At 53.2% G+C, this 12,677-nt stretch overlaps 1 protein-coding gene across 1 annotated transcript; it reads right to left on the bottom strand.

The window, feature by feature from the left end:
• Window positions 1-1,224: 1,224 nt before the first annotated feature.
• On the bottom strand, window positions 1,225-11,296 carry F2 (coagulation factor II, thrombin). Its single transcript, XM_032960203.2, has 14 exons — window positions 11,139-11,296; window positions 10,625-10,788; window positions 9,765-9,789; window positions 8,289-8,345; window positions 8,001-8,106; window positions 7,350-7,486; window positions 6,346-6,660; window positions 5,758-5,880; window positions 5,094-5,217; window positions 4,783-4,950; window positions 4,349-4,522; window positions 3,940-4,118; window positions 3,019-3,089; window positions 1,225-1,781 (listed from the first exon to the last, which is right to left on the bottom strand). The coding sequence occupies exons 1-14, from the start codon at window positions 11,230-11,232 to the stop codon at window positions 1,638-1,640; spliced, it is 1,881 nt and encodes a 626-aa protein (XP_032816094.1). The 5' UTR covers window positions 11,233-11,296; the 3' UTR covers window positions 1,225-1,637.
• Between the last annotated feature and the right edge of the window lie 1,381 nt (window positions 11,297-12,677).

A 12,677-nucleotide genomic window follows, 5' to 3' on the forward strand; every position in this document is an offset into this window, starting at 1 on the left:
AGTGCAAAAAATAATTTGACACACCCCCTGTATTTGCGACTTGGCTTTGGAACGCCATCCCGTGGCCTCGTTCCCCAAGCTCCTGTAATAAACTTGGCTCAAGTAAAGAGACGTGTAATACGCCCGCAGTGGTAATCTGGGTGGCCTGCGGAATCGAACCGCGAATACTCTGCAACAAGCAGAGTGTTCTACCACTGGGCCACCGCATAACTGTGCCATGCAAGGGGTCTCATTGAGAAGGCAACTTGAATCGCAGGTCTTCTTCGTAGCCAACACAACGATCCCTATTTGTTTTTGGGTGAGGTCACGTGGTGAAAGGTTTATCGCAAACAAATCATGTGAGGAACCCCTCCACCACCCGACAAGACTGTTACATTCACACAGATATTATTTATACGGTGCCAACAAATCAATCAGTCGATTCCCAATAAAGCTCGCAGATGGCTTCAGGCTTTTCTTAACGATGTTAAATTCAGTCTGGAAAAGGCTTAAGTTGCCGATGCAGAGGAGCTGTATTGATCAGAATGTGAGCAATATATCGGCACGTGTAAATCACGTCGGTGTAAGCGTGAAAATTTCGTAATGCTAACAATCATTCGATGTAGAAAACGTTGCACAAGACGCAGCAGCGGCACTCAGCATGACGATCGCTCTTGAAACTAATCACCGAAATGTAAAGTGTAACACAAACACTAAAAGCTATTCCCTGAAATAGTTCAGTTGCATAAGCGGAAGTGTAAATATCGGTTCACAGACTCAGAGAGACCCTGGTGTATCTCTTGGGAGAGAGTTCCAGAGTCTGTCGGGTGGTGAAGGGATAACGACACGAATTTTGGCATTAAATCACGAGGTCGCCAAACTCAAACACGGAGCAGGTTTGAGAGGTGCCGGCTGCGAGGAGCCTCGTGTCAAGTCACGAGCACAGGCGGCGTTCACGCTGCGCCGTGCGGTGATCGATGATGCAGCGCTCACCGAGGCACTCCAGTTTCTCGCTTACTGGCGGTCAGTCGCCTCCTTGTCACTCTTCTATCACAACCACCATAGTCGCTGTTCCTGTGAACTTCACTCAGTTCAAGAAATGTCTTTACTTATATCTCACATCTTTGACAACGTTGATGATCGTGCTGTCTATTTCGAGCTGCTTGACGTCTCTCGCATTCAGGCCTGTGCTCAGCAGCTGTTTAATAAAACGAATGAACACAGCATTGGACACAGAGACAGGAGGATTGGTCTGTATTTCCTTTATTGAGATAGAGACTGCGTGAGGGTGAGTGTGGGCGAGTGTGTGGGGTCGCTCGCTCCAACCGCTCCAGTCTCTCTGGGCACACGTGTGGCAGGAGGTGAGGGCAGGGGAGGGGAGAGGGAGGGAGGCCAAGTCACAGTTGAGAAAGCCTTGGGGAGTGAGATCAAGATCAGAGAGGGCCTCTTGAATTCCAGATTTTGTTAACGAGGGATACAGTCAGGTTAAGGTGCCAGGTTAGAGGTTCAAGTGTCAGGTCAAGGGTGGAGGTGTCAGGTCAAGAGTTAATTTGTCAGGCCAGGTGTAAAATGACGAGTCAAGGATAATGCGTCCAGTCACGGGTTCACGGGGTGGGAAAAGGGGTCAGGAGGTGGGAGGTGTCGGGGTGGGCGAGCCCTCATGTGTCTGGCTCCCCGATCACTTTGTTAATCCACTTGCGCAGCCGGTAGACATGCGTGTAGATGCCGTACTTGCCGTCGCGGTCACACCCCTCGCCCCACGACACGATGCCCATCTGGTACCAGCGCTTGCTCTCGAAGTCCTACACAGTGGGGCACATGGCACAGTCTGCAGGTTTACTGGGGGTGCTGCGTCGGCGTTGGGTGCGGAGCAGATCTGTTACTCATTACACTTTGGGGTTTGCGTCGAACTAGAACCCACATCCTTGCCTTTAAACATCTGGCAGCTTACAGGTATTGGTTTAATACAGATTCGACTCTGCTGATGAGACTTTAAATGTCGAAATCAGTCCTGAGTTTGCTTGTATTTAACCAATGCTGCTTAACAAATCACTCCCAGAAGACTGTGTGGCCAATGGGAAGTGTTAAGAAGGTGAGTTGTCTGCGGATTTGTTCTGTTACCTCCTAAACATTTACCCAAAAAATCCGAAGTCTTAACTGTTGTGATAGGGGCACCAAATGTGATATAGTTTTACCCAATTAAGTAATTTGAGAGTAATTTATGAAGTCTGTTAAATTTGGAACATGACCCCGACTCTCAATGGCCTACTCTTTTAGAATACCATCACAGGATATGTAACGTCCACTGTGAAGCAGATGGCGCGTAGAGTTTATCGGCTAATACACCCTCAGTAGTTATCCAGGAGGGCCTGACGAATTCGAAGTGCGAACCTCTGCAACAAACGGCCAACACGCTGCTGCTAGGTCATGTCATGGCCCCATCATCATCATCATCATCTTCCGGGACCACATGGTGGAACCGTGGACATTAAAGAATTGTCAACAATTGTTTGAACAAATTTCTCGGATTTGTTCATGAAACAGTCACGCATGGGTGAAATACAGTGAAACGACACCCTAGCCATTCTCTCTCCTGCAGCTGCAATAGGCGATTACAAACCCTGGGGTATGAGCAGTATGGTCCTGTGTATGTGTGTGCGCGCATACGCATGCGTGGGGAGTGGTAACACAGCGGTTAGCGCACAGCACTATGAACCCGGAGAGCCGAGTTTGATTCCCACTCACAGCTAACATCACTAATAAATATATGAACCGATCCTGGGCCTCCCCTAGATCGACTGAGCCTCGAATGAGTCCCTGGTGCGACGTGTAAACATCACCACTCGGGAGACAAAGGCAGCTGGGCATAGTGCTGGCCACCCACCCCCTCGTGTGCCATGCCGGCCTTCATAGGTGCTGCTCGCTAACAGTACTTGCCACAACAGTCTGTTCAAGCTTACACGGTGGGATCTTTGTCTCTGTAAATGGGTGCGTACATGTTCACGTGTGGGAATACACTCGCGTCTTTCGTGTCCATACCTTCATAATAAAGGGCCCACCACTGTCTCCTTCACACGCATCACCACGCTTCACGTCTTCCGGTTCATATCCTGGGCACCAACACACACACGTGGCACCCGACAACTCGGCACCTTCTCCCTTCACACAGGCACAGCACCTGGGCAGGTGGCAGGGGCCACACCTCTCTCCCAAGCACATGTGCTGCAGTTTCCGCCACGCTATCCTCAACCGTGTGTAGCTGTCGCCAGGGCTTAATATCTTCATTAATATTTCCAGGTCACTGATAGCAAGTTCAAATCCCACTGGTTGACTCAGCCCATCATCCCTCCGGGGTTGATAATATAAGTAGTTAGTCTCATCCCCTCAATAGGAACGTGGAATATCCACCACTGGCTCTGCAGGGCTGTCAACAGAAGACGAGCACTACCTTAATGCTAATCTGAGTAGGAAATCACTGACTTTTAACTTTGAGTATTAACCAGGGTGGCCTACCAGATGCAAACTGCAAATCTCGGCAACAAGCAGGAAATGCGCCACCACTTTGACCGCATAACTGCCCCAGAATCTACCGGGACAATGGCGACAGGGTGGCGGCGCGGTGGTAACACTTATGACTCACAGCAAGAAGGGGCCTGAGTTCGATTACAGACACAGGCGCCTTTCCATGTGGAGTGTGTATGTTCCCTCGGTGTCCTGCATGGGTAGCCTCCAGTTTTTCCAGTTACCTCCCAAAGGTAAAGAAACCATTATAATGTAAATGGTATTGGCCAAACATCCCAATGTTGAAATTTACTTTAAGTTACTCAATGGGATTATAACACAGCATCAACATCTCCCTTTACTGCAAAAACTTATCAGAACCTTTTTCGAACAGGATGTTGAGACTCAGTGAGGCTTTCCCGGATAAACAAGGAAAATAGCAGCAGAGGTGGTGCCCACCTGCACACAGCATGTTGGCCGTGATCCGGTGGGTGGTGGATGCCTGGCAACGGTTGGGATCCACGATGGGGAGGTTGATCATCTGCAGGACCTTGGGCTGTGCTCGGGGGTTGTTGGTCCACGTCTGGAAGAGGTTTCCCCACCCAGTCACTCGGCCCTTGAAGCCTGACTTCAGCAGGCTGAGTAGAAACAAAGACAAATATCCCCCCGTAGCCTTAACAGACTGTTGGGGCACTGGCTGTTAGAAATTAGTGTTAAGTGGGTACGAGTGTGATATAGGCACGAGTGGGACATGGGGAACGAGTGTAATGTGGGCATGTTTCTGGTGTGGGCCCTGTGTACACGTTCCTGGCTACGCATGCACGTGTGAGTCGGTGCGTGCGTATGCGCAGAGTGGGCGCCCGCCCACCTGACTGCGACGTCGCGCGTGGGGAGGCAGATGGGCACGATGTACTGGGTGAAGGTGATGGGTTTATCCAGGTGCAGGAGGGCGATGTCGCGTTCCATGTTCTCCTTCCAGTTGTACTTGGAGTGGATGATGATCTTGTCAACGTTGGAGATCTTTTCCCGGTCCTTCTCGTACCTGCCGACCACACCAACATCAACAACGGCAGCAGCAGCTGCCATTCACCACAGTGCCTGTGCGAGGCTAGGTGCACTTTGAGGCTTTCACGTGAAGTGTCGAAGGCTCGCTGGCAGGAGGTCATTTGACAGACTCAAGTGTTATAGGTTAGAGATAAGGTTATGGTTAGAGCTAGGGCTAGAGCCAGGGTTCGGGTGAGAACCAGTGTTATAGTTCGACTTTGGGATTTGGTTCGATGTGGCACCTCGATCGGCGCTCACCCAGCCTTGTTGTGCTTGCCGATGCGCACCGCCAGCTCCTTGGCCGTGAAGTTTTTGTCCCAGGGTGGGTAGAAGACGCAATGCGCCGCCGTGAGCACCCACTGGTCGCTGATGAGGCTGGCGCCGCAAAGCATGTCCATGGGACTCTTGCGGTAGAGCATCACCTGCCTAGACACACAAATGCGCGCACAGGTGCAGCCGGCACAGTGAGTGGCTCTGCGGGTGGAAATGGAGGTGGCGCTGCCAGTGGCGCCACGTGTTGTGAGGTGCCGGCGAGGTGCCGGTGGCGCCACGTGTTCGAGGTGTCGCACCAGGGTGCGCTCCCCTCCTCTGCGTTGTCCCCATGCACCACGCGCTGGCGCTGAGACTCCTGCAGCTCCTCTTCTCCCACGTCCTCTTTCGCCATCAGCTCAAACATGGGTCGCTTCCCACACTCTGTACACACACGGACAAATATCCCGGGTGTAGCCTTAAAATAATTATTGGGGCAAGTGCTGCTAGCGAGTGCCTATGAAGGCTGGCGCATGGCATGGTGGGCCACTTTTGTTTCCCCACTGTTCGTGTTTTGCACATCACACCAGGTATACAATTTAAGGTAGATTCGGCCCAGGACCGGTTCAAATATTCGTTGCTGGTGTTGGCCGTGAGCGGGAATTGAACTTCGGTCGCCGGGTTCGTAGCGCAGCGCGCGAACCACTGCCCCACCGCTCCTTTAGACACACATGTGCACGTGCATCACCCACGTGGGGAAACGACCATGGACAAACGCCCACAATACAGCCGCCCTATCAGCAACCACTGCGCTGGTAGAGCAACACTGGCAGCCATGTCACTCAAGTCACTGAGCTCACGAGACCAAGACGAGTCACGTGCGTCATCTCAACACCCGAGCTGTATTACCCGGTCCTTGAGCCACCCTCATCACTGAGCCGTGTCACCCTCGTCGCCCTTCGTTGATCTCGTCGCCCTCATTACCGAGCTGCCCGCTTCCAAACGAGCGTGGGTTGATGAGCGTCATCTTGGGGTCGGTGCCTGTGGCTGTGGTGCGGCCTCGGCCCCCTTCCTCCTTGGGCGCCTCCATGAAGATATCATCCTCATCTGCGCGACACGGACAACGACACTATCCCCTGTGCGGGCGGTGTAACTGCCCAGGGCCCATGAGGCCAAGGCCCTGGGCAATCGTGACAGGGGGCCCACTGACCGTGTTCTACCACCGAATCGCTCCAGTCACTCGTTCAATGCAGGTGATCACCTCCTTGTCACTCTTCTATCGCTACTATCATGGTTACGATTCCTGTGAACCGCACTCCTTGATTCCTCTACCCACCCACTCACCCACCCACCCACTCACCCACCCACTTACCCACACACGAACCCAACACCCACACTGCAGGTCACCTCACTTCCCTTTATGCTTCTTCCCTCGCACTGCTCCACTTTTGAATTCCCCCCCGCCATCATCTCTTTTGCTGAGCTCTAACAATAATAACCCTGGTTAATCAAGGAAACGCGGTAGCCATCATCCGGCATCCATTGGCACGCCTGAGCAGGGGCCACACTCGCCGCAGTAGTGCAGGGCGCAGTAGTCGATGGTCAGGCCGGGGTCCGTGGTGTAGCACCAGGCGCCCTCTTCGTCGCCGTCCGGGTTGCGGCACGCGGCGCCCTCCAGGCCCGCGGCGCGGTGCGTCAGCGGCGAGTACCGCGAGACGTGGGGGGTCTGGGCCGACCAGGCCTGGCAGTGCCGGCCCGAGCGCGTGACGTTGACGGGCCCGCGGTAATCCTCGCCCGCTCCGGGGACGCAGGGGCCCTGGGGCCGCGGGGCGGGCTTGGTGGGCGTGACGCGGGGGGACACCGGCACGTGCTGGTTCGGATCCTTGTCTGCGCGGCGGTGGGGAGATTGTTACCATCGTGACGCTTGCTCGCCCGGGAAAGCCTCGCCAACTCTCCGGACTCTTGTCACAGAAGGGTCCTGACGAGTTTTATACGTAGGGGCTGATGTTGCCGGGTATGGTCTCAATTGGGTAATGTGCAGGTAATCTTTCAATATTGGGATCTTTGGCCAACAGCAGTTAGATTGTATGTTTTATTGCTATGGGAGGACATCAGAGAACCCGGAGGAAGCCGATGCAGAAAGGCACCCGAATCGGGAATCAACCCCAGGCCCTTATTGCTGTGAGACACGAGTGGTACATATGTGAGAGATCCTTGTTTATGTTTTGCTGAGCACAGGCCCAAAGGCCTGAAGCGCCAAGCTGCCAGACACAAACAGCACTATAAAAGAAGTTCGAAAAAAGAGTTAACGCGCTTATTTAATCGTGCGAGGTTATAACAGCTTGGGAAGAAAGATAGGACGTAATTCCACAGTGGAGCGGTGCAAGGGAAGAAGCGGAGAGAGAAGTATTGTGACCTGCAGTGTGATGAGTGGGTGAGTGGATGGATGAGTGAGTGGGTGTTGTGAGCTGCAGTGTGGTGGTTGACCACAAGGTGGAGTATTTGACCACCTGGTTCAGGTTCCTGTTATATGGGGGACACAATGCTATCCCACGCGGGCAGCAAAGGGCACTCACCGCAGGTGGGCACGGAGCAGGGCTCACGTGGCACCAATGGGTCGCGTGTGTAGCACCACGGCCCGTCCTGAGACGCGTCCGGGTTACGGCAGAAATTCTCCACCAGCTGCTTCTCAGGGTGATCGACGGGTTTGAATCTGTCCGGGGCGGCACAACAAAGGCAAAGATCCCTCGTGTAGCCCACATAGGGGCAAGCGTCGTTATCAAGTAGCACGTACGAAGGCCGGCCACGGCACGCGAGGGGGTGGATGACCAGCACCACGCCCGACCACCTTTGCCACCCAAATCTGACGTTTACACACCGCAGCAGGTATTAATTTAAGGCCGAGTTAACCTAGGGGAGGCCCAGAATAGATTATAATATTCGTCACTGATTGTTGACCACGAGTGGGAATAGAACCCGGGTTGCCGGGTTCACAGAGCAGCGTGCCGAGTCACCGCTCCCAACCACGCAGGCAGCGCATGGGAGACAACGCTTCACGTGGTGGCGGTGGCCGTGGTGCAGGCGGCGGTTGTGTCGTTCAAGGGAACCGGCGATCACTTCCAAAAAAGGTCACCGAAGTGCATGCGGTTACTGACAGTGCAGCAGTAATCAACTTTAATGATCCCAGTGCGACCAGACAGAGGCCTGGCTGGGGGTGTGGCCCTTACCGCACTTGGTGCGGGAAGTTGCTGGTCCACAGCTGACACTGGCGGCCCGACTTGGTGAAGGAAACGTTTCCGATGTACTGCTCTCCATTGCCGGTCATGCATAGCCCTGCACGCACACGCCACGCAGAGATAACTTTATGTGGTGAGGGATGGCTGCACAGACAGAGAAGACTACACATCGTGGTTTCTGCACCGACACGCTGTCCACGTGTGCAGCTGTGTGCAGGTGCGTGCCATTGTGTGCCACACGTCACCGCGACAGCTGAATGTCGTGGCGGCGTCTCTCACCCTTCAGGCAGCCGCGGAACAGCTCCATGTGGCTCCGAATATTGTCCAAGTTGCATCCTGCACGCACACAGCGAACGCTCGGACCGTGCGTATACGTGTGTGCCTTGCATGTTATTATTATGATTACCCTTCTTCTTTGGTTCTTTCGGTAAAGTCACGTAGAATGAGAATAAAATAATAAATTGATAAAATAAAATAACACAATAATATTTGGTTTAACACGTAACCCAAAAACCTTTATTATGAACAATAATATTTTCACGACGTTTCGGCCACAACACAAGCGGCCTTCATCAGGTGAAGCGGACGAGACTGTCTGGAGGACAGCGCTGGAGTGAGAAAGCCACGCTGAGATCACGGCCTTTAAGCTGTGTGAGAAGCAACAAAGCGCCTTGACAAAGGAATTAGCATATAATTTAGCATTGAAATGGCTGAGTGATTAGCTTGTGACTGGTCACAGAAAAGGCTATGTTAAAGTTAAAGCATACACATCCGCAAAGGCACCCCTTGACAAAGGAATTAGCATAGAATTTAGCATTGAAATAGCTAAGTTAAAGTATACACATCCGCAGAGGCACCCCTTGACAAAGGAATTAGCATAGAATTTAGCATTGAAATAGCTGAGTGATTAGCTTGTAACTGGTCACAGAAATAGCTATGTTAAAGTCAGAGCATATACATTCACCGAGGCACCTAGTACAAATCAAAAAGGAGAATTTAGCATTGAAATAACTAGGCGAATTTAGCATTGAAATAACTGAGTGATTAGTTTGTGACTGGTCACAGAAATGGCTATGTTGAAGTCAAGGCCTACACATCTGAGCTATTCACAGTAACTGGGTATACAATACAATATATAATGAATACTATATAGTGAACCAATTAAAAAAAAGGTCGTGATCTCAGCGTGGCTTTCTCACTCCAGCGCTGTCCTCCAGACAGTCTCGTCCCCTTCACCTGATGAAGGCCGCTTGTGTTGTGGCCGAAACGTCGTGAGAATATTATTGTGTTATTTTATTTTATCAATTTATTATTTTATTCTCATTCTACGTGACTTTACCGAAAGAACCAAAGAAGATGAATCCTTGCAGTCACGAAAGCTTTAAATCGAAATGATTACCCTTGTTTTCCCAGGAAAGCTCCTCGCGGAGTCTCAAGACTCTCTTTCAGCAGGGTTCTGCCAAGCTTACACAGTAGGGGGAAATCTTGCTGGGTGTAATCCCCAATCAAGTCATTTGCTTGCGCAATACTTGGTATTGGGATGTTTGGCCAATACCGGTTACATTGTAGGATTTGTTTTAGCTCTGGGAGGAAACTGGAGAAGCCAAAGGAAACCGATGTTGAATAGGGGTAGAACATGCCAACTCCACAAAGAAAGGCGCCCTTGTCAGGAATCGAACCCTCGATTTGAGACATGCCACCACCACCCACCGCCGCCATGAAGTGCGACGTGAGTGCATGGCGAGAGAGCCGTACCTTTGTACTGATTCCAGAACGCGGCCTGTTGGGAGGAAATCGCCGTTAGTTCACGGGGACGCGCGGGAGGGCAGCGCTGGCAGCCGCGCCGCGTGAACAAATGCTAAGGTAGCGACCCTTGCCACGCATGACCTCGTGTCGTTCACTGGCAAACATTCAACCCTCTAGACTCTAGAGAGTAAACTCGGCACTGCTGCTGCTGCGTCTGGCGACTCACGCACGCAGGCGGTGACGTGGCCCGGTGGGAGGCGGCTCGCCGCTTGCTGCAAATGATCGCGGTTCGAATCTATCGTACCACCCCACCCCCCGGTGAATACCGTGGTGAGTATTTAGCCATAAAGATACGACGCGCCGTCGGCTTCGAGCTCCCGTGGCGTCATCCGAGGAAGAGTCGGCCACTGCGTGCCGGCGTCATCCTCTAGATCTGCCACCTTTGTAACATTACACCGTAAAGCAATCGTCGCTAAAGTTGAGCACAGCCCTCGTGAAAACGACTCCTAAAAGTGAGTGAGAAGGAATTATTGGCCACCAACCACTCCCAAGCACCAGCCTCACAGCTCAGTGTATCACCACGCACTGTAACACCAACCGAGTTCGATTCCCGCTCACGGCCACCACCGGTGACGATGATCAGAACCGGTCCTGGGCCTCCCCTAGGTCGACTCAGCCTAAAACGAGTACCTGGTGCGGTGGTGTGTAGTAAACATCGCTAGCACTGGGGAGACAAAGGCGGCCGGGAGTTGAGTTGGCCATCCACCCTCTCGTGTGCCACAGTGCCGGCCTTCATGGGTGCTACTCGCTGCCAGCACTTGCCCCGACAGTCTGTCAAGGCTACACGGCGAGTCATTGTGGGGGCGCACCGTGCCGGCGTCGTTCTCGTAGACCTCGCGCGCCTCCTCGTGGCTGCAGGTCTCCTCGACGCACTCGCGCTCGAGGTTCCCCTGGAGCCGCTCCTCCAGGAACGAGTTGGCCCTGCGAGTCCGCGGGTGGAGCACGCGCGACGCCACGGGCCGGTCCAGGAACACTGCACGCATCACCACACATCATCGTGACACCATCACTCATCACCGCAACACCGTTGCCCATCACCGCGAATTCACCACCCATCAGTATAAATACATATTCTGATTCTGATGATTCTGATCATCGTGACACCATCACCCATCATTAAATTACAGAAACATCAAAATGGATGATGACGATTATGTATCGAGTGTGTGCGCAGACAAGGATGACGTGCGTGCCAAATACAACCGCCAGTGAAGTTCCATAAAGAACCGAGAGCTCTGCATCATCTTGCGAGTCAGGGATTTAAATGGGAGGTACTTGGTGGGGGGGGGGGGGGTGCATGGGCGGCTAATCCATGAGTCTCACCTTGCGCCCCCTGAGTCGCGTGGATCATCGTCATGGCCACCGTCGCCATCACCACCGCCACGATCATCCTCCTCGCAGCGGGCAGCATCATCATCTGCTCCTCGCTCGCTCCGGCCTCGCAATGAGCTCTCCCCGAGTCCTCTCCTCCCCTTGCTCCTCGTCTCGACGCGGCACGTCGTTAAACATTAGCGACTCTCGCAGAGGAGGCGAGCGTTGCGAAAGGGGCATCAGCTCCGATAAGCAAGGGCAACAACGCGCAGCGATAAGAGATAAGCGGCGGACCCCGAGTGCACGAGCGCTGGGATTGGGATCAGTTTCAAAGCGCATGGCGCGGCATAAACAACCGCGCGGGGGAGGGAGGCGCGGATGGATGGAGAGACAGAGGGGTGAAGGGAGATACATGGAGAGACAGCGGGAGACGTGGAGATACATGGAGAGACAGAGGGGTAAAGGGAGATACATGGAGATACAGAGGGGTAAAGGGAGATACATGGAGATACAGGGGGGTAAAGGGAGATACATGGAGAGACAGGGGGGTAAAGGGAGATACATGGAGAGACAGAGGGGTAAAGGGAGATACATGGAGAGACAGGAGATGTGGAGATACATGGAGAGACAGAGGGGTAAAGGGAGATACATGGAGAGACAGGGGGAGATGTGGAGATACATGGAGAGACAGGGGGAGACGTGGAGATACATGGAGAGACAGAGGGGTAAAGGGAGATACATGGAGAGACAGGGGGAGATGTGGAGATACATGGAGAGACGGAGGGGTAAAGGGAGATACATGGAGATACAGAGGGGTAAAGAGAGATACATGGAGATAAAGAGAGATACATGGAGATACAGAGGGGTAAAGGGAGATACATGGAGATACAGAGGGGTAAAGGGAGATACATGGAGATACAGAGGGGTAAAGGGAGATACATGGAGAGACAGAGGGGTAAAGGGAGATACATGAAGAGACAGGGGGAGACGTGGAGATAGGGAGATACAAAGAGAGAAAGAGAGACAGGAGCCAGTGGAGAAGCCACTGGTAGACAGGGAGGGATATTGAGAGATGGGGAAAGACAAAGAGAGGCATGGAGACAGGGGAAGAGGCAGAGGGAAACAGGGGAAGACGAGAATAGGCAAGCAGAGACAGAGGGAGGACAGAAGAAGAGAAGGAGAAACATGGGGAGAGATGTGAGACAGGGAGAGACGGGGGAGATAGTGAGGGACAGTGAGATAGAGAGAAACAGGGGGAAACGTGGAGAGACAGAGAGAGGCGTGAGGAGATGAGTGAGCGAGATGGTGCCGGCATGTGTGTGTGACCAGAGGGGAGAGCAGGGTGCGAGCGCTCGTAGGGGTCACATCCATCAGCTGCGATGGAGGCGTCGCAATTGATCGATTGCTGGGCTGCGTTTCCACACCAGAGGCCCCTTCCTCCCTCCCTCGCTCTCACATTCCGCAGAACAGGTGGCATCGTGCGAGCTCCCATTCATCCAGGAAACAGCCCGCCGCTCCGATCACACAGCTCCACACACACACACGAGTGGC

The sequence above is a fragment of the Petromyzon marinus genome, chromosome 24 (genome assembly GCF_048934315.1).
Source record: "Petromyzon marinus isolate PM22_M1 ecotype Great Lakes invasive population chromosome 24, UKy_Petmar_22M1.pri1.0, whole genome shotgun sequence".
In the NCBI taxonomy this organism is placed as follows: domain Eukaryota; kingdom Metazoa; phylum Chordata; class Hyperoartia; order Petromyzontiformes; family Petromyzontidae; genus Petromyzon; species Petromyzon marinus.

Coding starts and splice junctions, on each gene's coding strand:
- F2 (XM_032960203.2), bottom strand. CDS start 11,232: ATGATGATGCTGCCCGCTGCGAGGAGGATGATCGTGGCGGTGGTGATG. Junction 4,951..5,093: donor GAGGAGGGGAGCGCACCCTG/GTGCGACACCTC, acceptor TTGTGTGTCTAG/GCAGGTGATGCTCTACCGCA. Junction 4,523..4,782: donor GGCAAGCACAACAAGGCTGG/GTGAGCGCCGAT, acceptor TGTGGTCGGCAG/GTACGAGAAGGACCGGGAAA.